We start from the raw sequence: 26,426 nt of genomic DNA on the forward strand, positions 1-26,426 counted from the left end.
ATCAGGGTTTTGATTTGTATTAAAAGTAACAGGGTAACATTTTGCACGTAATTGTATGTAACAATCGAATTACAGTTTTCTGTTAAAGAATTACTTGGATGGCAAAAAGCCTAACTAATTTTATTATTTCGTTGTACCTTACAGACAACAATTTTAATGGCTTCCGTGTTCAACAATTAAAGAAAGGATAACGAGTAACCGATTAAACATTCCTTATGGAAAATTTTATAATCAGAAAAAAATTCTTATCTTATGAATAACAACTATTTACACATATTTTAGTAGCTAATTTTTTTGTTCTGTTAAGCAACATTTCTAAAAATACGTAAAAAGTGTGCAAACATGCCCGTTGAACCACGGAATCACCACACCATGTCTCCTATACTTCCATTCCTGCACCGCCGTAATTTTCTTTTTATTCCCGTACAATTTTTTTTTTTAAATAAAACATTATGCGGGGTGGTGAATTGCATTAAAAAGGGGCAAATGATGCCAAATTGTTAATACTCACCGGTTATATTTATGTAGTAAATACGATACAACAAAGCATCAGCTTTAATTTTTTATATATATATAATATACGAGGGTGTTTTTAAAATAAGATCCATTTTGAAATAAAAATAAATTAAAAAATATGAAAAACTTTAACATTTACGCATAAAAAAACTTATTTACTAATTTTCTACACACCTGCCTTCAATTGATTTTTCATAGCGTTGCTAGCTTCTTCATTTCCTCTTCAAGAAATTCCGCCTCTGGTGAATAAAACCACGCAGTATCTCCATTTTTCAATTCGTCATGGTCAAACCTTTCTGATGCAAGTCAACGATTACGGTGAAGAAAGAGAAAATAATCCCTGGGAGCTAGGTCGCGGTTATAGAGTGGATGATTGAAAATGTTCAAACGATTTTTTCTAATCGCCTTACTGTAGGATTTGCCGTCTGTGTTTTGACATCATCATGCACAAACAACATCCCACGGGATAGCTACCACGGTTTTTTTTTACAACTTTTCTAGTATTTTTTTTAACGTTTCGTAATATCTATTGACATTTACAGTAGTTATGCGATCACTAACTTGACAAGCAAAACTCCCGTTTTGTCCCGAAATACAACGGCCGTAAGCTATTTTAAAGTTAAAATTATTCGGCGTAGGGGATGATGAATGCCGCCCGCGAATCGACAGCCGTTTTATCTCGACTTTCACACACGAAATCAAGGTTTCATCTCCGGTAGCGTTGTCAATTAATTCACCACCTTCATTTTCGTAACGCCGAAAAGATTCGTGCACTGCAGGAAGACGTTTTTCTTTGTGCGTGTCATCGTCACCTGACGTGGCACGCACTTTTATTTTAATCCAATTTTTCAGTGAAAACTTCATAAGTCTAACATCGAGAAACACAAAGACAATTGCGACACGATGAACGCCGGTCGTCTGGAATTTTTTCGTCAAAACTCTTCAATCATCGAGGGCCAGCAGAAATGAACGGCATCACCGTCTTACTTTAATTTCACTTATAATATTCGGCCCGTAAAGGTAAAAAAAATCAGCCTGTGAATTTTGGCCGCAGAATTTTGTTTTTTACTATAACAAACACAAATAGGATTATTACCGTACTTCATACTCGTCGGAATCACGAATTGTAGCGTACATTATAAATGAATGAATATAAACAACTAAACAAAATGACTGAACTATTATTGCTAATATCTGATTAACGATCGAAATAACTGATCTACGCAAGTGGCCATCTATTTCCACCGCGTATGTAAGGAGAAAATTCAAAACCAATGAATCTTACTTTAAACACACCCCTCGTAATTCATACCTACTTAATAAGTTTATTCATATTAAAATAAATAATCAGTTATATAACGTAATCTTAAATAAATTAACGAATTTAATAATAAAAAAATGTTAGATGTGTAAATGAAAAATTTAGTAAATTTTAATAAAAACAAATAAAATTAACGAATGAAACTTAAAATAAAATACAAAAAGTAAATTAGTAAATCGAGCTGGCGATTGCAATATTAAATTTGCAATAATGTATAATTTTAAGTTTTAACTCAAAAGACTCTCTTGTACTGTCAGAAAATGCTGAATATTAACCAAAAAGAACGAATTGTCAATATTTAAAGAAATAAAAACGATAAGTTTTCAATCGACTGACGTTTAGAGAAAAAAACAACGTCAAATACATTTTAACGTGATGGGAAATAAAGCGCGAGGACAGTCTGAAATAAATGAAAAGCAAGCAAAAGTAATGCTATCAGACACAAATGCTGTGTGGGCTAAATTCACCGGACCAGATCGTTTCAATAGGATCACTCAAGTGTTAAGAATTTCTTTATACTTCATTCGCAACGTCATTCTGAACCTCATGTACGCTGATACGTTACAATGAAAAAGGAAGAAAATAGAATATAAGACAAAAACATTTTATTATTGAATTACTGAACCTTCTATATACATAGTACGTTACTTCGTATACCTTTTTATACCGTAATAGAAAAAAAAAACATTTAAAAATTTAATACGATATAAATCTATCATTTTCACCCAAATCGAAAGTTTTAAACAGTTCATAATCTAAATTCTGCATTTATTAATCATAATCTATCAGCGTTGGTAAATACATAATCTATTCTGTATCAAACTTAATTTTACAGTTATACATAAAGGAATTTAAGTTTAGAAAAACAATAAGTAGAAAATTACATTGTAGAACAATAAAATTAATAAAATAAAACAAGTAACAAAAGTTAAAAAAAAGTTTTACATCGTTAACTTTAGTAACAAATGAAAGCCAATCTTTAAGTAACTTTCTTAATGGGAAAATAATTTCAATTAAAATACATTAGTAAAAGCAGTAACGTTGTGAAAAAGAAAAAAGGGGTAAAAAAATTAAGAATTCATTATAGAGAAACAAAAAAAAAAAAAAATTAACTGCACTTAACATTTAAGAGAATTTTTATATATTAAAAAAAAAAATATTCTTAATCAACATATAATTTTATCACATGTACGAAAGGATGTGATGCGCTACTCCATGAATAAATAGGACCAGCCCCTATTTATTACTTACGTTTATTATTGTGTATTTACATTTCGTAAATACACGAAAATAAATTGCTCCGTAAAAAATAGTTGCATCATGTTCATGCAACCACGAGGTGACTTAATCATGGTGTGCCATCTTTCAGAGAAAAATAGTATAGCAGTGACAAGCTGTTCATCCAAACTCATCGTTACGTGGTGGCTACTGTATATATAGTTTATGATATAGATATATCGACGATTAACGTTGAGATAATTGATTTAAACAATAACTTATTGAAAATCTGTGTTATGATTCTTATTTACGAGTTGAAATCAATGATCTGACAACTAGGCTTTGTTCGATGAATATTCATTCCGAGCTATTGAGGGAATCTCAAACACGATAATGTACGTTAAAATAGTAAATATTGAATATAACCTTACCGTGCTATTACGATTGTTAAGGAAACTGTATAATTTAATTTTGTTGCTTACGAAATCGATTTGATTGCCTCGTGAAAATTTATCATTTAACAAGTACAAAAATTCTACGCTGCACGATTTTAGTATATATTATTCAGATTTGAATCTAATTTATTACGAGAGCAAAAATTACATAATAACATTGGCTGTTCAATCTGTAATAAAATTTGACGATAATTAATGAATTTTCGGTTGCTGAATCAGCACGGATGCTGAGATGATCAGCGATCACACTAAATTTTCATAAATTCCATATTTCAGAATTTTTAAATTAGATGTTTGGGTCCTTGTGAGAATTAACAAATATATTTATAGTTATTATATATATATATATATATATATATATATATATATATATAAAATTATAAAATAAAAACACTTTAAATACCGATTATATAATCACCTAATATTAAGACATTTATCTGAATTTATAGCTTAAGTTTAATTTTAATACCACTTATAATTTACCATTTTTATTACGTAATGGGTGTTTATAGTAACTCACTTCGTGCTGTAGGTTAGCTTTAGTTTTATTACCTAGTATAAAAAAATAATCAGAATATTTTAGTGTATAATCAATGATAGCAAATTTGTTTGTACTTTTTCCGCTGATAAGATTAATTATAAGTAGTCATCCCAATAAACGTCCGCAAAATAAAAAAACAACAAAAGATAATAAAATAATTTGGAACCGATTTCTATTTATGGATTTAGATGTTTCTTCATAATAAATATTTTCTGTTAGAAAAGTAATTAGTGCAGGGTATGTTGGAACGCGCAAAGTTTCCTTGTTATTTTCCCTTTACCACTTCCATATGTTTCTTTTCAGTCGCTACCAATAAATTACTCGATTAAAAGATTCCGTTACAAAGAAGCTAAGCTATTTACGTTTCGTGGGCAGACCGCTAATTTTACTTTAGTGAATGGAAACCGGGTATATAAATGCATCCTCTACAAAAAGACAGGCGTACATTGTCATAATATTTCTTACGAATGGATTTATATTAAACACTCGAGTTTAATGTAACAATGTTCATTATACTAGACCCTGTTGACAAGACGATGCTACAGCGAACAGAGATATTTAGCTCTACAAGTGACACCTATCTATCACCTACAATTCGATGGACACGCCATGTTGATATGCAAACGACTTATTTTGCAGACTGAAGGAGACAACGAGAAATCACTGAAGAATAACAAGCACGGGATGCTTGTTATCCTTTAACACGGCTACGTTTTAGAAACGGGATTAGTGACTTTTGACATGTCGCCTACAACAATTACGATTATGACTCTAATTATTATAAATCTTTATATCGGTAATAATTAGATTGATGTATTCATAAAACAACAGATAACTCGTAAAATGAAGACAAAAGTAACGCGCTGTGTTTGCAAATAGCTTAAATTAAACGGTACATTATTCGTTGTTTAAGTAACATGTTTATTAGTCATAAAATAAAACATTTAAGTACGGTAAGCCAGATGTTCACGATAGAATCACGTGTCTGTCGTATAATTATAATGCTGCATGTACTTTTAATTAACAGTTTCGCAATTTCAAACACAACTGAAGACGATAATTGTACTGAATAATATTAATTCATTTACATTAATATAAGTTAAAACTACGCTCGATTAACAGTGTAAGTCTTTTATAATTAAAATAAATCTAAATATGGCGATATAACTTCCTTCAATAATTTTAAAATAACAAGGCCACGGAACGAAAATTTACAAAGATTCTCATTTATTTATTATTAAAGGTTAAAACCAAAAACTCATAAACAAAAACAATATTATTTAGTTTCGTTTAGCAATAGATATAAATGATGGAATAAATGTACTCTTATATTACAAAAAAAAAAAAAAAAAAAAAAAAAAAAATGGAACTAAATGTTCTCATCTGATAACTCTCTACGGCATTCGAACGTATGCTACCGAACATACAAAAAAATTGCTTTTTGTGAGAGCAGTAATATTTATAACACAGGTAATATGCGTGTTAACATGCAAAGTAACATGCTAATCGCGTGGATAGAATTCACAGAGATATAATAACAGTTTACGGAGCTATTATAACGGTTTAATGCGCATAGTTTGGAACTTCTGGATTTTGGTTAGATGACAAATTTCAATGAAAAGTTTTGCTTTCCAGCGAATTAATAAATAAAAAGCCAAGCTCATCATCATTATTAAATAGTTATTATACCTACGTATTATCTCGCTTGAAATATCTCTATCATCTTTTGGGGTTATTTATAATTTCAGAGCTCAAAAATTCAGAGTGAGTTTTCAAGATACAAAAATGGGCTCTAAGATCATTGTCGTTTGCCCATAATACAAGGTGTTCCACTTAAAAGAGGCCCCCATCACTTAGTTTTAGTGATTATTAATAACTATTAATTAACGAACATTTACATAATAATATATAGAAGGTGTTGAAAACGATGTCCATCCAATTCTATGCAGTCGTCAACACGTTTAACCATATTCCTGGCTACTCTTGTTACCTGAACCTCGTCTTATTTCCTGGATGGCAACGGTAATACTTGTCTTTAATTACTCCAGGATTCGTGGATTGCTCTTATAAACAGTTTCGTTTAAGTAAGTCCACAGAAAGAAGTCTGGATTAATCAAATCAGCGGTCACGGTGGCCATAATCCTTTAGAAATGATTCTTCCACTGAACAAATCCTGTAGCGTCTCCATAGTAGAGTAAGTTGTATGGCATGTGGCGCCGTCCTTTTGCAACCAGCGATCACGCTAATCCTCCTGCAGTAAAGCTATGAACTGTTGGATAATTTCTTGATAGACGGCAGCATCCAGTTTAAAAAAAAAAACAAGGGTCCTATTACTCGTCGCTTTAAACCGCTCACCGTAAGCCTATTTTTTGTGGTGTAGGGGAGATTGGAAGAAAATATGCCGGTTTTCCAGTTTTAACACGATTTCCCTTGATCGATCCAGCTTACTGGAATAGTTCATATTATCCGTACAGCAGTACATCTAATCATTCCTAACGTAATCTATATAGTGTATTTTTATATACAGATTAGAATAAAAGATTTATTTCTTTATATCGTCAGTCTTTTTCGTACAGACTGAAAATGACTTACAGAAGTGAATATCACCAGCTTTTCGGTGGGCTGGTATAAAAATATGCCACGACTTATTTCTTGGGGAAACCACTTCATTCCTCATTTCCAACAGTAAAAGTCTGATATGTAATTATTTTTATGCTTGAGAAGGGTATACCATATTCGATACGATTTAATTTCTGAAAGTAAATTTGAATCTTCCCAAAACAAGTTATTTTAACATTTTACGTCGTAAAAGAATTACGCGCATTTATTTAAATTCAGAATGTCCTTAAAAATAGAGAGTTAGATAATGTAATTGCATGTTTATTTATTAAAAACTAAAAGTAAATAATAAATCTTTTTATCTTAAATTTTATAATAAATTATTTTTAATTTATACTGCTTGAATCCACTTATAACTCTTTTAAAATCTTGAATCGGTCCTCGGTTTGCCGGAAGTTTTTATAGAATGTAAAACCCCAAAAGAAATGAAATTTTCCATCTGATTTATTTATTCGTAAGATCTACCGAAAGTCCCCGAATATCTAGAGCCGTTTTATTCATTCAAAGCCCGCACACTTCTCTGAAATAAGTGTATTGTTTTTATTACTTCTCCGGATCGCCATGCTAGGATATATTGTTAATTTCCCAATCATTCATAGGACTGATGAAAGACTTTAGACTTATATAGGGTATCGACACACCTGTACGTACAACGTAAGAAAATATAACGCTAATTACGTTTCGATAAATTTGTACACAAAACGATTTAAACGCAATCGATGTAATAAAAAACGCGATACAATATTACAATTATTGAATATATTGAACGACTCGCTTTCAAATTAATGAAACTTGTTCTTTCAATTGATCTTTTCGTACTAATTAATAGAACTTAAACGTTCAATTAATGCGAGTTTAACATCATAATTCCAAACGGATTTTACGAGTTACCGTGCCGAGTAAAGTTAATAAAATTACAACAATTTTAAAGTCTTAAATAACAAAACGTATTTCTGTTTTACAACTTCTTGAATATTATGTATAAATTATATTACACTTCAGACGACAAAAAATCTTACATGATCTATCTTATAAGACAGTTCGCTTTATCTAATTATTGATACGTTTGAACAAATCATTCTAAGACCTACTAACCAAAAAGCGTAACGGTAAAAAGGTAAATTAAGACATGATTACGCTTGATTACAATATATGATAGTACTTTTGAATGGATGTCTTCAAAACGAAGCAATGGTGATTATTATTCGTCACAACGGAAGAACTTTTCTGTCAGTAATACTGAAGTAAAAGTTATACTATTCAGTTTGATTATCCAGTGAAATATATTTTGGGCTCAAAATATATAAATAAAATAAAATACATATAAAACAATTACAAACATCACGTTACAATGTATTATAAAATAAAACTGCAGTTTAGATTCGATATATAAACTCAGAATTAAATTTACGTTAACAACGCACATACGGATATATGATTCAAAAACCTAGCCAAAGTCTATTTTATAGAATTATCCGTATCATAAAATAACCTTTTACCTGAGATACTTGAATAATTGGTAAACAAAGAGCCGATCCTTTTTCGTCCCTCCTTATTTCGTGGCGCTCTCTTTCGGAATTCCATTGTTACTCATTGTATACGTGTCTGTCTCGGCGTTTATTGCAATAGCAAATATATCAAGTGATTTTTGAAGTTTTAATGAAGTGTTAACCAGTTATTGATTATTGTTGTATCAGGACAGGTATGTACAACAAACTTTACTAATTTTGGTAGTAATACATATGTATTTTGAAAGATAGAATATTAAAAAACCAGTTTTTAATATTTTTGTCTGACCTTTTCTTTTTAAACTTTAAGGGTTTTATTATACTTTTGGATAAGTCCTGGTCATGATTTATATCTCATAATGTAGAAACAGATATCCTTTAATCATCCTACTTAAAAATGTTTCCAACTTCCAAAGTAATCGCTTTAATTAGTATATACTCAGCAAAATTAAAAAAAATAATTATTGTATAACACACAACTTTTTTCTTTGTAGGACCCTTCAGAGTCAAAATTACGACTCGAAAACGTTTCTACGAAAAAATGAGAGAGCACCCGGGTGAAGATAAACAATAAATTGGAGCATGCTGAATCTTCTTTGTTGGATTTTCAGGATTACACAAAGGACCGATTAAAAGAAATTAAGTACAAATTATTATACAAAAAAAAAATAAAATAAATAAATAAATAAACAAATAAAACGTTGATGGATCGCTTCACATTACGGAAATCCTTTTCTTAAAAGAAATTATAGTTGGCTTCAAGGGATATTTGAAATACCACAAACGAGAACTCGACCGGGACGTCCACAGAAGTCTTTTGGTGAAGCCAGTGAACGAAGCAAAAGAAGAAAAACAGAAGCTCTTCGTAATGAAGTGAGCTATCCGGAGTTAACTCTAACCTTATATGAAGTTACGCTGAGGGCAAGACGGATGCTTCAAATGGGATAAAACATTAACACAATTTCCAACGCGCGCAAAAAAATATAGAAAATCATTCATTGAAACTTCAAAAAACAAGGAACAAAAGTAGCTATTAAGATCATTAGAAGCATTGTTCCTGTTCGCTGAAGCAGGGCTATCAACGAAACAGTGTGAAATTATAAGGAACTCCAATAAAAAATTCTGTCCGTGCTATACATCTCTAGAAAAGGCCAAAAAAGACTGTTAATCCTGTGCAAAAATCATCAAGAATTACAGATACTTGTGCTAAAGTCAGTCTCCAAGCTTTTAAATTATACTGTTCGCGGCTTTTGTTCTATTTGACTGACGTTGTTCAGCATTTGAATATTGAAGAAAAAACCACATTAACTGTAGTGCAAAAGTGTGGATGCGACGGGTCACAGCAAGCAACACAAGCAAAATTTTAAAAAAATTCACATTCAGATGCCAACATTTTTTAAAGTTCGTTTGCCCCATTGTAATTGTCTTGTAGCGAAGAAAATAAGATAATAGGACGCAATCCATTGTCTTCATCTCCGCGATTGTGTAGACCAATTCGAATAAGATTTGTACAAGAACCAGCAGATATCACGAAAGAAGAAATTAATTTTGTACAAAATAAAATAAGTTCACTGGAAGCAACCCGAATCACAAAACAAACAATCCGTTTTTGGTAAAACATGTCCTGATGCTGACAATGTTTGACGCTTAAGTATCCAATGCCGCGACAAACACTAGATCAACGATGAAATACTACACCTGTGGTGCTTCGTCCAAGGGACGAAAATTTGGCAATGACAAAGTAGATAAATGAAGATTCTTTGAAATTCGGCTTATCGATACTCCATGCCAGAATAATATTTTATGAATGATTGCTTTTATCTTGCATATAAACTGCCAGTAAAAAAATGGAAAATAAGAACTCAATATGTTAATCAAATCGTTCAACAAAGAAATACGGAGATACAAGAGGAATTTAAAACACAATTGGGTTTAATAGTAGATACTTCTAAAGCAGGATTTGAAAATAGTAATGATAAACACGAGTAGAAGATTTGCTTATGGACTGTGAGATATCAGCTGCAATAACTGTCATAGATTATAGACTAACATATTGTCAACGAGTAATTTTAAGGGCTATATCTAGTGGTCGTAAAATAGACACTGATAAATTCAAAGTCTTTTGTTTAGACACGGCGAAATTGCACGTCGAGTTATATTCACGGCATCCAATGACATCTAATCTTCATAAAATATTAATCCTTGCATTTATCGTAATTGAAAAGGATTTATTACACAACAGGAATGATTTCAGAAGAGGCTGCTGAGGCTCTTACCATCAATATTTTTCTCAAAAATTCAGCAGAGAATTCTGAAAACTAGACGTCAATCAGATTTGTTTGATGATAAAGACCTCGCAGAAGGGGCACAAGAATTTTCAGAAAACCATGATGTCATCATATGATTAATGCCATTTTTTGTTTGTTATTTAATATATAATAAATTTCATTATAATTAAAGTACCTATTTGATATTATTTTCAAACCTAGTGTGTTTCTCAACACTTTTTAACTAAGAAATAGTTAATCAGTCTGTCCTACAATGTTTTGTAACAAAAAATAATATTGGCCAGGTTTTTGAATTAAATACCCTTATGTGCGAAGGTAAAAATACACGATTTCTATTAAAAAAAAAGAAACGAAGTAGCAAAAATTGCATCTAAACTTCTGTCAAAAAAAAGAAAAAGAAATAAATGATATGAATACCGCAGCGCATTTCACAAACTATTCATAAATAATATCTTAAAAGACAAATTTTTTTTCAATTTTCATTGGCGACCAACCAGAAATTCTATTATCGCCTGAATGTCACAGAACAAAAGTATGATGGATTACAGTTCAACTTAATTTTGTATAAACAGAAGAGAAAAAAAATCTTTTAAAAACACATTTAAACTGATTACAAAAAAAATTTGAAAGCGGAAAAATAAAACAAAAATACCATACTAATAGATTATAATGAAACTCCACGGAATCGAAACAAAATTCACGTTAGTCAAGATGGGAATAAAAAAAATATCAAAAATAAATTGAATTAAGAAAAAGTTGCAAAACTTAGTAAAAACAATATAAAGTTATACCGGTATTTAAAATAAACAATAATGAGTAAATTCAATAAGTAATCAAATCGGAAAGTAAATTAGAATTCACATCAGAATTAAGCGAAGATAAAACTGTAAAAAATATTGTTTAGCTTAAAAGAGGCCTCATCACTCAGAAGTTTATACTAAATGCATATAATGATGTGAGGTGAAGTGTAAAATAATGTGAAAAATGTTGGTACGACTGGAGCTGGAGTGGACAGGACTGTTTATAGCCTGTACATTTGAGTTTTGTCAGTCTAGGTCGAGCACTGGTTTTTGAATAAGGTTGCGTAACCGTGTGTTGGTTTTAAAATGCGTTTAACTGTTGAAGATTGAGTATTCGTGAAGGAAACTTATTTAGAGACGAAATTTCATGATGTGTGTCGGTGAAAATTTAAGAAGAAATTAGCAAAGAAAGTACCAGTGAAAAGTGTAATTAAGAAGTCAGCTAACAATTTCGTAGAGCAGGTTCGGTGTTAGACCGACCACAAACGTGCCCGACTCAGGTCAATTTTAACGTGGCAGGTCGTACAGGACATTAAAACGGCAGTTAAAAGGTCTTCTCATAAATCTTTGCGGAAACTAAGACGGGAAAAAACATTTCACTAAGTTCAGCCCAAGAGGAGAATGCTGAAATGTTATGTGTATCGAATGCAGGTTTTCCATGAACTAACTAATGCTGATTATGTTAAAGGGTTCACTACTGTCAGCGGTTCAAGATATTTATTAGAGGAAATACTGGCATTTTTGTTCAAGTGTTTTTCACAGATAAAGCTAGGTTTCACCTCGATGTGTATGTTAATAGTCAGAACTATCGGACCTACAGTACTGAAAACCGGCATATTTTCTTCAAATCTCCCCTACACCCACATACGTGAGGCGATTTTCAAGGCGAAGAATAACAGGACCCTTGTTTTTTTTTTAAATGTGGATTCTGCCGTCTACCAAGACATTATCCAACAGTTCATATCCTTACTGCAAGAGGATGAGCGAGACCGCTGGTTGTAATAGGACAGCGCCACTTGTCATACAACTCGCTTTACTTTAGAGATGCTACAGAATCTTTTCTAAGTATTATGGCCTTCAAGATCCCCTGATCTGACTATTTCAGACTTCATTCTGTGGAGTTGCTTAAAAGAAATTGTTTATAGGAGCAATCCACACACCCTGCCGAAACTAGAAGGTAAATATTATTAATGCTATCCAGGAAATAGACAGGGTTCAGCTAACAAGAGTAGCCAGAAATACGGTTAAACGTGTTTTGTCAACACGTTTAACCGAATTTGGACGGAAATCTTTTTCAACGCCATCTGTAAAATATTATGTTAAGTGCTGTCAATAAACTATTATTAGAATAAACTAAGTGGCTAGGCCTCTTTTTAAGTTGAACATTGTATATTTCATACAGAAGCCTAACAGTTTTCAATAATTTAAGTAGTTTTCCTCCTATTTTGATCCGATCATCAGATTAATAAACCGGTTGAATACTGAAATGCATTTAATCAATGAAGTGTCTTACTACGTACATTTTCTTCTTTCGACGAAAGCTGTTTGGGATGCGAAAATGGACACTTGCTCTAACCTTCTACCTAGGCACAAAAAAGCAGCCGTGCGGTAATCATCAGCAGGCTGCTTACACATTTTAGTCGTATAATCTTTGGGGTTACTATTTTTGGCGTTAATCTTTGGGGTCAGCACCCGCTGTGTAGATCGGCTATAACAACCACACCTACTTGGAACGCTTATCTTGTTAAAAACACTTTGTCAGAATTTTGTGGCATAGTATACAAATCAAGGAGGATGGGACATAACATTAACGACATTTATCTATATGGTGGGAGCTAGATGATATGAGAAATCCGTAATTCTTTGAGGCGGTCCAGTAAAGTCTTTGCAATAATCGAAAACGGTAGTCTTTGCAATAATCGAAAACGGTCAATCATTCACTGAACTGACTTTTCAGAAAGGAAACGTATAATCAGAATTAACTACATAGTCTACAAAGATTGGGTTAAGCATATGTAGATTCTTTTCACGGCTACATCTGTTCGGTTACTGTCCGAATTTGCTATACGACTTAAACCCTACAGGAAATTGAAACGTATATTGTAAGTATGCTTACAACAAATCCACGTATGTATATATATATATATATATATATATATATATATATATATATATATAATTCTTAGGCTTATTCGATAATACGATTCTTGAAAAAAATGCATTCTCATTAACTGGATTTGAATATTCAGGTTTACAGTCTAATCTGATCGAATAATTAATAAAACCAAATGTTACAGGATTGGTTGGCCTTAATCTGGATAATATTGGTACAAAGGTATAATTACTATTACGACCTGTTACAACAAAGTCAAGAGAAATAAAATTAATAAATAAAATAACGCTAATAATATTTTAGTATCGATATAGTAATAATATTCTATCTATCTCGCTTTATGACTAAATTATAGATTATAAAATAATGACCGGTTATCGTATATTAACTACCGTTAATATAGCTAATAAAAATAATAAATAATACATAATAATCACCTTGGCCGAGGTCGCTAACTAATAGAAAGTCCAACTACTTCGTATCAATTAATTTATTCTTCAGAACACAATAAAAATCTATCAATTTCAACAGGAATTATACGCATAAAAAATATACCAATATAAATGTATATTTATTAATAATTACCGGAAAATTTCAATTTAGTAGATATTAACATTTGGTTAAAAAAAAAATTATACGTAAATACCAAAATAAACATCGCATTAATAATTAAATAATACAATTTAAATAATCTAAAAAATAAAACGGAACGAATATATTCGTACAGCAGCTGCTACAAAACTTAAGTGAAAAAAAATCTGTATAATGGAACTAATCGTACTGTACTGAACAGAATCAGTTTTTCTATTTAAATAAAATATAGTCTGTAGCAAATCCAATGTCAATTAAAAATAAAGGGATATACAAATCGTTGTTTATTTTTGTACTATAATATTATTTCGTACAGTAAGTTTGTATGTCAAGGTGAATAAAATTATAAAAACATTGTTTAAAAAAAAATCTCGGAAAACCTTTCGAGTGAAGTAGAGTTAACAACCCAAGAGAAGTTAAATAAACTTTAAAAAATGTAAATAATAATAAAATGAAACCGGAATATCTCAACGGGTGAGAAAAGCTTGTTTTTAATATAAAATCGAACATATAAAACATTGAGAAGAAGGAAAGCAAAATAATGAGAAAGATTCTAGGACCAAACCGTTCTGGTAAACAATACAGACTCAAAAGTATCAGGAAATCACGCATTACACAACATTTACATGGACATTAGAAAACTAAGATTAAAATTTTATGGATTCATCGAAAGAATAAATCCAGACACATACGAAAATGTAGAATTCTATGAAAACAAAAATACAGACACGATAAAATGGATCGGTGAAATAAAAAAATGACCTAAAGATGATAGGAATAACTCAAGCAGAGATTCGAAACTGAATAACAGTTGCATTCAAAATTCAGAAGTGATAAGTTGACCAAAAGTACACACCAAAGAAGAAGTCCGAAACAATCTGGTCTAAAGAGAGAGAGAGAGGAGACTCGCAGCAGAAGAACGAAAGAAATACGGGCATGACAGAATAAAAATAAAAAACGCCTCAACGTACTTTTGCGTAGTCCTAAATGAGCTAATTCACAACCTTAAAAATATAAAATAAAGAAAATCTTTTTAAAAAATAACACCGTTTAAATTTTGATTTTTAGACTCAGACTTCAAGTTAAAGGCTACTTCCATTACTTATACTCCTAATTTGGCACAGATCTAAAGAATTCGAAATTTAAAGGAATATTTTTCCTTATATTTAATAATTTAATTATTTTACGGGTAATTTACGAGAACGCCGGAAATCCAAATAACCTAACTTAATCCACGTATCATAACACAAAACTGATTTGGTTTTAATCACTTTTGTGTTGCGTAATTGAAAGGGTTTTTTTTATTTTTCCGGTGTTCTCGTAAGCAATCCGTTTATATTTAATTCATTTTGTTTCTCTGCTAATTTCTATGACGATTTTAAGATCTATTTAAAATATACCTAAAAAACTAATATACACAGTGTCCTACGAAGAAACTGAGAAAATTTTAGGACATGTTCTAGGGTGAAAAAATGAAAAAAAAAAAACGTTCATATAAACATAGGTCTGGAAACGCTTTGTTTTCGAGTTAACGGCTAGCGAAAGATTTCCCCAGAATTTTAGCTCTTCTAAAAATAAGTAGCCCTACTGTAATTTTTGGGATCCAAATTAAGGAGTAAAGTTGATGGTCTCTTATGTAATTTGAGCTGGGAAATAGATTATAACAGATTCTAGAACTGTAACTCCAGCAGTTGGTACTTACGTATTAACGCCACCGCAGCTACAGCTTTATTTAAAAACAAAGTAGTCAATCGGATTTCGGTGGAAAATGCGCCGATATAGAGTTTAACATAGATTCAAAACAATCTCGTCCCTTTATTAATTTTAATTTTAATAAATGGTTATAATTTATTTCTTTTATAAATATATAACCAAACTTAACCTACGCTCGCTAACCTTGACTAATTAACAGGAGTGTTTTGATTAATTAAATAATAAATAATTGCAATAATTATAGAATTTATTAAATAAATACTCAAAAAATTACGGTGTTAATTAGTCAAGGTTAGCGAGCGAAGCGAGCGTAGGTTAAGTTTGGTTAAATTATATTTATAAAATAAATATAACCATTTATTAAAATTAATAAAGAGACTGTTCATTTTCCACCGAAATCCTACTACTTTGTTTTTAAAATAAAGCTGTAGCTGCGGTGGCGTTAATACGCAAGTACCCAGCAGTTTTTAACATATTCGACGTAAAACATAATTCGTTGCTTCAATAAAAAACCGAATCTTAAATGTTTTTATATATTTTTATTGACTGGATTTACATTAATCTTCTCAGAATTAAATTCTCTCAAAGTTTTTTTTCTAAATCTTCCCCATTTATTAGTCATTTAACAAAGCTATTGTACTTACAAACCTAAAAAAAAAACTTTTTTTCGACAACGAATTTTGTAATATCTTTAAAACTACAGAAGTAGTCGTAAAGAAATTCGGACTGGTAAGGCATTCTTTTGATTAATTATCTACTTTTCGATAAAAAAAAGTTCCGCGCTGCATACCCAACTGTTTTCGTAGCCTGCTCATTAAAGAACTGTTCCACGTTAAAAGACGCTTCCTCATGTCGTCCAAAACACGTAGGAAAAGCTTTAAAGGAAAATAACCTTTGTACAATCCGGATCCTGCGCCATCTACCTTTAACTTTCTCCTGAAATTAAATAAATTCTTGAGCGGAAAACTCGTGCAAAACCGATAACGACATCTTAGAACTGTCAAAAAATTAGCTGTTTCAAAAAATTAGACGGCACAGTTTTTCAACGTAGGGCTTATCAAGCTCGTTTTCATAGTTTAAATATTCTTAGATGTCAACGGGGATAATAACGAAAAATAGATTAAAGAATTATTTTCATGCTAAAAGCATGGATTTTGAGTTGTAATAGACTGCTATCAAAACTCTTATGTCAATACGACTCGCTTAATAAATGATCCTAAGTATGTAATTCAGTATACGAGTAGGTCAAAATAGAAATTTTACAGGATTCGGTCAACGAACTTCTCTAAGCGTGATACCATTCTGAACGAACCTCAATTAGAAAAAATAATTTTTTTTTTATAAATACATCAGAGTATATTATTAAATTTGTATCCCGATGCGACGGGTATCGTAAAACTAAAATTTATATAGAATTTATCAAGGACATACATATATCCTGTACGGATGTATTCTTAACACATGCAGTATATCATTCGTGTCACTTGAAAATAAACAAAATTTATATTATACTTAACGTCAACTGTTGCATGTTGTCTTATGGCCTACGTGAAAGGTTACAGGAGTCACGCATGTTGCGCTATAATAATTCCGTTATTTAATACAATATTAAGAGCAAATATTAAAAATGGCAACATTAAATAATAAATGATAAAACTTAACAATTACACAACTATAAAATTAAAGAATAAAAAAAAAAGCTGACGGAAATAACGTTGAAGGTAAAATCATTTTTACACAGCCAGGATCACGCGAAAATATCGACCTCGCAGTACTTTAATCGTTACTATAAAACACCCTCTCAACAAAGTAGAATTATTGTGCAACTCTTTCCTAAAAAAAATTGTATTTTCCTCACAATCGCAGAAAAAAGATCCTTAAACTAAAAATGTAACAAAACTACGTTTCTCTTGATTTTAAGAAATAATATTATTATTGCATCAGCTTTTATATTTAATTGCAAAACCGTTTGATGGCGTGTCGAGAAACAAATTACCGTACACATCAATATTTTTTTTTAATAAAGGTGTCCCCATATAAAACTGAAATAATCACTATTGATGTTGGAGTATGTTCAGAAGAATAATTTAACTTATAATCACAGCTAATATACATATATATATATATTGCAAACGTGGTATAAACGGATAAGCTTAATATACGAGATGTAGTTATTAAATAACGAGACTAATGCTGTAAAATATTTTATTTTAAATTCTTACATATTTCGTTATTATCCCTTTCAATATACACCCCCCTCTGACCCTACAACGCTCCATGCAAATTTTCCATTGTTCAAAACAGTGCTGGAAGTCTTCTGTGAGCGCTTTCATGACTAGTGCCGCTTATTCTTTCACAATATCAACGGTCTGAAATCTTGTTCCTTTTAACGCAGATTTGACCTCGAGCAACAGATAAAAGTCACATGGTGCCAGTTCAGGCGAATAAGACGGATGGTCTAACACTGGGATGTTACATTTGGCTAGAAATTTCTTGACAGACAATGCAGTGTGAGCCGGTTTGTTGTCCTGATGAAGAATCCACGACTTGTTTTTCCACAAGCGGGGTCGTTTTTTTCTTATTTTTTTCACATAATTGAGCAAGGATGTCAAGGTAGTATTGTCGATTAATAGTTGACCTACAGGAACCCAGTGAAGGTACAGAATCCCATGATATTGAAAAAAGGCAATCATAGTTTTGAATTTTTATTTGCTCTAGCCTTCCAATGCGTGGACTGACGCATAGTTTCTGGATCACAAGTGAAAACCCAAGACTGATCACATGTTATCACTCTTTCAAAGACGTTTGGGTCACTTTCAACGGCATTCAAAGAGACAAAACAAACACCACTTTCGCGCACATCTTTTGCATGTTAAAATTGTTATGAAAAATTTGCCTTTAGTTAATCGACGGTCAAATCGGATCAGATTTCCAATTTTTTCAATATTTTTATCCTTTTTTGACGTGGAAGGGCGAAAATCATCTTCAACGGCTTCTCGACAACTTGAAAACGTTTAAACCATTCAAAAACCCGCACACATACTAAACATTCATTGTCATATACTTTTTTTTTAATAAAAGATAAGTTTCAGTAGCGGTTTTTCAAAGTTTCATATGAAATTTCATAATTCTTTGCTCTAATAAAACACTTATCATTTTTTCGGCAAAACAAAAAAACATATGTTATCCAAACAACGAAGACCACGGCCAGACTAATATTACTATAGAAACTGGAGTAGCAACAATCGAAAGAGAAGGCTTCACACTACACAGCTGTCGGTCGTATGAATTTGGCGCATGCGCCGTTCTTCTGCAGCATTATTAGTCTCGTTATTTAATAGCCACACCTTGTGTGGGTGTGTGAATATATTATATTATTTTCAAGAAAAATAAACATACAATGCCAGGCCTACTAAAGAACATGAGGGGTGAAGTGGGTTTACCTTCTTTAATGACCTGAAAATAGTAATTAAGTCCACTGAATAGCACGACCAATCAAGTCATATAAGTGACATCTTTATACCGTTCAACAACAAATTGAATGACCGACTGTGTAATAAATATTGTTGATATCAAGTAAAATTAGCCAGGGACCACTATTCCTAGTGTAACTAAAAAAGGATTACATGTTTTCGCAGACAATAAAAAAACTACGATAGATAATTGAAAAAAATTTGTGTAGAAAAAATTAACCATTTAAAAATTATTAATGAGAGTTAATATAATTTAAATAAAAAGTAATCTATTTAGATTACTTACCGAAAAAATTTTAATAAGTAAAAAATTATGTTCTATTTCTTCAAATCAATATTTATTAATGTAAATAAATAAATAAATAAGTAAAGATAAAAGTATGTAATTATTGTAATAAAACTATTAAATTGTTATCTTTAGTTTTCAAAGGTCAATAATTACTTTATAGTAATAATAATAAAAAGTATAATATTTTCTTTTGAACACATTTAAACTTTTGTAAATAAATATCATCAATAACTATGAAAAATAGCAATTAAAAAATAATAAAAATAACATAATTACTTATCAAATACAGTAAACGAAAAAACAAACAAAAAATTACACAAAATATAGCATTTACAATTAAAGATAGTTATGATAATATAGAATCAATTATGATGGACTCTCCTACACCTACTAAATACAGATTAAAGAAAGCAAAAATAAACAACACATTTTTGTATTTTACTTTTGTTGAACCCACCTTTACTTAATATCATATCATCACCGCTCCATTGTATTAGTCTATATAAATCTTTTATAAATACATACTTAATTTATATGAAGTAAGAAAATGTTAAAGAAAGCTAAATGACAGACAAACATTCCTTTATAATTTTTATTTTTACACTTGCAGTAACAAAAAAATAATGAAAAATTCTTTCTGCAAGAAATCTAAACAAAAGATGATTTCAAAAAATATGAAAAATGATACTTCTTTACTTTAAATTATTCTGCTATTTTAAGTGGTTACATTTAAATACTGGTACACCTGTAAGAATGCTACCCAAATGAAAATAATTTGCAAAAAAATGCTTATATAAGAAAAGTAAGTTGTGATAAAAATAAGAAAAAATGCAAATATTAACGTAGGTAGACTTTTTTAAAAATGAGGAGAATTTCCTATTCACAATAAAAATTTTTATCAAAATAATTTACTCCATGAACAGCAAAGGTGTATGTATAAATATAAAACACACATGGATAAGAGTTGGAAAATGCGGAAGTACAATAAATTGTAATTCAAACAGACAGACAAACAGAAGATACAAAAACGAACACTAGCTTTTTATGGACATTAACAAAAATGAGCCCTAACAGACTAACCAAGGCGGACGACATAATGGAAACAAAACTAATGTCATATAGTTTCAACAAATCAAAGATTTCTCAGAATTGCAGGTATAAAACATACACAACACAGATAATAGAAACACGTTCAGAAAGGTAAAAGACTAAGAAGAGACCCAGAAATGAAATAGAGAGTACAGTAATAAGAAATAGTCAGAAGAGAGATAGAAATAACATAGTTTGCAAATGAAGGAGTTGGAAAAATAGGAGACCATCCAGAAATGAACTATTAAATATGGTTCTACAGTGACGATGTAAAAAAAGAAAACACACACACACACACACAGAGAGAGAGAGAGAGAGTGAGAGAGGAAATTGACCTACGTAAGACATTAACAGTATAGAAATTAACCTGTATATTAAAGAATGAAAGAAACAAGTGTTACTGCCGTTTACCAACTGATTACTTGCATTTTACCAACTCATAGTATGATTTCAGTCACCATACTTTTACAGAGTAAATGTGTAATTGTCAATGTCATTAGATTTTAATGCAAAATATTTAGTAAGCTTATTGTTAAATGCACATTTTTAAAACATTTAATTTTTTACAACACTTAGCTTTATAGACTACGCAGTAGTAACTGCGCATCAAATAGACTATGCGAACAGTTAGATTGCTATTGCAGTTATTGTAACTTTACAAATACTCAGACAAATTCAAATATGATAAATTTTAACAAATCTACAGAACTCTTATCAATTGCGACACGTCCTACCGTAAACTTCTTAAATGACCAAACCAAAAACCTTTACAGCAAACATTTTAAGTGTACAGTCTTTAGTCAAAATAAGTCATAAATAACTCAACTTGGAGACAGTCGTACAAAGATATAAAAGCGTGTACTAAGATAAAACTGACCCCAACATTACATTAATCCATTTACAACTAGTTTCAATTCATTTCGTCTTTATTATATAAGCTGAACAAACCCCGGTGTTCTTCCTGGTACCAAATCTTATTTATTGCACGGAAGGGAAGCCTCCATCAAAACTCCAAAAAATAACTGTGCAAAAAAATATTTAAAATTAAAACTTTCATTCTTCTCTCCTGAACTCTTTCAACAGCAGGCAAATCACAAAAATCTATCCATACAAAATCAGGTGGAGAACCTGTTCAAAATTACAAAGAAATCTCTGTTTCATGAAGTGTTGTGAAAAGTTAATATTACATTTAGTAACATAAAATTAATTTTTCTCTAAATTTCACTTGCGAGAAGCATACAAAACCTATCGCTTATACAAGTTAATTTAACCACCAGCTAAATTACTAAATGCAAAATGACATTGTAAAATATGATATGCCATCTATTTAAGCTTTAATGTTAACTAAATAATGGAATTATGCGGAGAAATGTATGAATAAAAACCCCAGCCTTTAAGTCCAATAAAATCAAAATCATTCAGATCAGCCAAATGATTCTTGAATTTTAAGCTGACATCGATAAATAAGTATATTTTGATTTATATATAAAGATGTTTAAATTGAAGAAAGAAAAACTTTCAATTTCTCAGAAGACTAAACAATGCTACAATCAATTTTGCTAGACTCATCTTTTTTAAGGTAGAATCATGGTATAGAATTACAGATTTTCAAAATTAAAACAAAAAAAAAACTACCAGCCATAATTTTTTCAATTAAAAAAGCATAACATAAAATAATAATTTTACCTGCTAGATGTATCGCTGAAATTTCCATCCAATAGACGAACTTTAGCGAAGAGAACAGCATTAACAAAAGGAACAGCCGTTAATTCTTCAATGCATAATTCAACCGTGAACTTATACTTCTTTTTTTTCATCATAAAGGCCATTATAAACGACCAAACTATTTTTATCACAAGAAAAATTACAACACGGTGGCGATACACTTTGAAAAATAATTATTAAAAACCATTAAGTTTATAATAAGTAGAAGCATTACATTTGCTGTAGAATTCTGTACTTTGTAACACTGGTATTTATTTCATTATAGGAAATATAATAATAAAATAATAATATAAAAATACCCATCTCATTTCAATATCACATCAGATTGAAAGAAAGAACCATACAAAATAGATATTAAATCGTTTTCCCACTGATATGCAACTTACAGCTTAAATTTTCAAAATAATGTTCAATAACTTTTTTTAAATATTGTCAAAAATAAAATAAAATTTCTCGACCATTTTTTTCTTTTTAAAAAGGCCACATACGCTAACTAATATCTTTTGCCAAAATTTTAAAATTTCATACAATTATTAACTGCACCAATAATTTTGAACAATTTATAAATTAAATGTAATAATTCTTATCTATAATTATTATAATAAATACCGTACATCAGTGACCCCTATATATTTACTATATAAATACAAATATACACTTCAAATAATATTTTCAAAAGCAATAATTTTTATGAACACAAAATTTATCACAACACTTTTTACAAATATTTTATTCCTTTATCCCCTTTCTTTTTTAAATATGTAGGTTCAAAAAATCTTCTTTCTTCAAATAAAATGTTTTGACTAGCCTTTCACAATAAATCACAGCAAACATCTGAAAACAAAAGATGACACTAACTGTTAGTAAACGGATGTAGATAAACATATATTAACAGCTTAATGAAAATGAAATAACTTATACAATCAAGTCTAATTAATTAAAAGTCAATCATATAAATAAAAATTAATATAATTAAAAACATCCTTCTAGTATTACCACTGAACAGTTTTCAAACACTTAGAATGAGACAAATATCATCTATAAAATGAATTATTAAGTTATTTAGTTCTGAATGTATGGACATTTTACTGTGTTTGAAATAATAAAATTAAAATTTTGTCACAAATGAAGAGAATAAAGCAAGAAATTGTAATATACAGTGAGAAATAAAACATCTAATGTGAAGCGAAATGACTTACTTGTACGCCTATTAAATTACATATACATATTTTTTAAAATTAAAAGTATATAAAATTTTATTTCATTAATAACTTCTAATATTTTTTCATATATATATTTTTTTTTTATTGTTATTATTGAATTATTATTTATTGTAAAAATTTTTTTCCAACAGAAGTTCATAATTATTAATAAATCAATACAAAAATAATATATAATTTTTATTAATAAATTAATAAAAAAAAAGGACATGAAGTCCGATTCGAACCGATATGCATTGTAAGATCCAAATTTTGTTAATTAAAATTTTATTTGCTTATAACTCTGAAACCGATGAAAATAAGTACCACTTATATAGTTGAAAAGCTCTCAACGGGGGCTTATTGCAATTAAGAAAAATTCCAAAATCTAAATTTTTTGGATTTTGGGCTTTTTTGGACACTTTGGTTCAGTTGATTAAAATCAAAAGGGGAGGTGCACAACTAGATGTCACAACAGTCCTATATCCAAAACTTCAATATCCTATGGCTAATCGTTTTTGAGTTGTGTGAAATACACATGTATGTACAGACATCATGCAGAAGCTATTAAAAATTCAGGGATGGTCAAAATGAATATTTCCGTTGAAATCTGAAATTTTTGGCGATCACAATACTTTCTTTACTTTGTACAAGAAAGTAAAAAGGCTAAAAAGATTCAAGGAAGAAGAATAAATTTAAAATTATAAAACTGAAGGAAGGAACTTATTAGAAAAAGTAAGTGTTCCCTGGATGAGATATTAGAAGGATTGAACGATTAAAGGAGATAAGTCGACAACAGTAATTAACATAAGGGTCAAAAACAAATAAAAATGATGTAGAATTCGGTGTAGAAGATAAAGAACTATTTTGAGATTGTCATATATTGGATACTACTGTGTTAATAAGGAGACTAATAATAATAAATATGTAAGGTTTTGCAAAGCATCAATAACGACAAGCAATATGCAAGTAAAGAAAATTAATAGAAAATTGTCAAATCTAAGTTGCAAATCAAACCCAGGACCTTCAGTATATAAACTGGTTGCTCCACTGAATAAAACATGAGATGGTAGCCTATTTTATTTTTGAAGTTCACAAATTTTTCCATATAAAAATATCACATCTACATGAAATGGGTAGCGAAGAAATTGCTATATGGTTGTAGTAGATTTAATCAAAATTTTTTAATTTTTAGAACACACAACTTAATAATTACACTTTAAGAGTGATATAAAACCAATGTATTTATTATGGGTTTTCTACAAAGGATTACTTAGGTTAATATTTTAGGTGAGATTAGAAGATCCAGCTATAACTAATAGTCAAGATCAGCCAGCTATTACACATATTGTGAAGGCTTTGGGCAGGGAATAAATTCCCTAAAAAGTCCTTGACAACCACAAGGATGTTCCAGTTCTCTGTATCCCAGTATTCTTCATATGAATCTAGAACAGAGCTACAGCACAAAAATGAAAATGAAGAAAACCCAAAATAAAATAAAAAATAGTAGAGCAATAAAGGACAATTTACCTTTCTTAATACAATAAATTAAATCGATCTCAGTATTCTCAGGAAAGATCAGACAGAATTTTACCTGTACTCTCAAACTTAAATGGGGAAAAGGGTTAAAGGATGAGGAGAAATTATGGACAGTAAGAAAAAGTAATCTTTCCACAGTACCTTTATCCTGTATAGAAGCAGTCTACTACTGATTAATAATTTGGCATCGAGATAAATAAATATATATATGTATAAAAAAACAACAAAAAACACCTTTCTACATTAATTAAAGATCTGTCCATGAAAAGTACACTTAGTCTTCTTAAACGAATAACCTCACTAATCCTGAATTTTGTGGTATGCAGGAGTATGTAAGTGAACTACAAACCATTCAGTAAGCCTCCTTCCTAAAGGTTTAAAAATAATTACAAAAATAGATATTTAGAATATCTTCAAATAAAAGTGAGAAAATATTAAAATACATTAAAAACATAATTAAATTTTTCACTATCAATATTTTTCACTATATCAATTTTTTTAAGGAAAAATAATGAATATACAATGATGTTATTCATAATGATGAATATGTTATTGTAATATCTAATTTGCATAATAAAGACTTAATATTTGCATTGTGTATTATTCTTTAATTAAACAATAACCAGGCTCTTCAGTGAAAAGTGAATTTCAAGACAAAAGTGAATGTTTGAAATTCAAGACATTCTGGATGGATCTCATAATACTAACACAGGTAAAATGAAGTAAGGAAATTACAGAAACTTTACCCAAGTCTATACATATGAAAAATAAAGATTTTATTTTTCAAACTTTAACTCTGTAGGTACAATATAATTACAGCAACAGAAATGATTACAAATATGTCAATAATAATTATAAAATGAGGATAATACAGTTAATAATAAATTTATGGGCGGTAAATTCAAAAATAGAACTCTGGGAAATTATAAACATAAAACCAAACAAATTAACTCTATACAAGATTGCAGGAATTAAATTCATTCAATGTTGATTAAATTAAATGCTACTATGAATAGATTAAAAAATGATTTAATTATTTAACACAAGTTAATACTAGTTAAATTTCAAATTAAATATTTATAATTTTCAGAAAAAATACAACCAATTTCATTAAAAAAACAAACAGATGAAATGTTTTTCTAACAAATTCTAACAAAAACCTTTCCATGGTGAAGACTAATCCATTAAAGAAAGAAAAAAATTCTATGGCTATAGTACAATGAAAATAGAAAAAGGTTGTTCCTGTAATTACTGAATGGTTCAAATAAACTATTAGGATAATTCATAAGTACTGATAAATTAAATCCACATTTTGAAAAACCATACATATATATATATATATATGTATATTGATCAAATATTTTGTATGGGGCCTGGATTGAATTCTAATTTAAGTTGTGTAATTACTTTTAACTGAACGATAGGTATT

General features: G+C 30.0%; 1 protein-coding gene across 8 annotated transcripts in view; it reads right to left on the minus strand.

Moving 5' to 3' along the window:
- The window catches only part of LOC142328124 (EEIG family member 2), a 528,939-nt gene that overhangs the window by 492,815 nt on the left and 9,698 nt on the right, over window positions 1–26,426 (minus strand). For all 8 annotated transcript variants that reach the window (XM_075371651.1, XM_075371653.1, XM_075371649.1 and 5 more), the window contains exon 2: window positions 22,221–23,093. In XM_075371651.1, coding sequence (XP_075227766.1) covers window positions 22,221–22,363 — 143 coding nt within the window. In that variant the 5' untranslated portion in view covers window positions 22,364–23,093. The remainder of the gene's footprint in view (window positions 1–22,220; window positions 23,094–26,426) is intronic.

This window comes from Lycorma delicatula, chromosome 7 (genome assembly GCF_047948215.1).
Source record: "Lycorma delicatula isolate Av1 chromosome 7, ASM4794821v1, whole genome shotgun sequence".
NCBI classification, from domain to species: domain Eukaryota; kingdom Metazoa; phylum Arthropoda; class Insecta; order Hemiptera; family Fulgoridae; genus Lycorma; species Lycorma delicatula.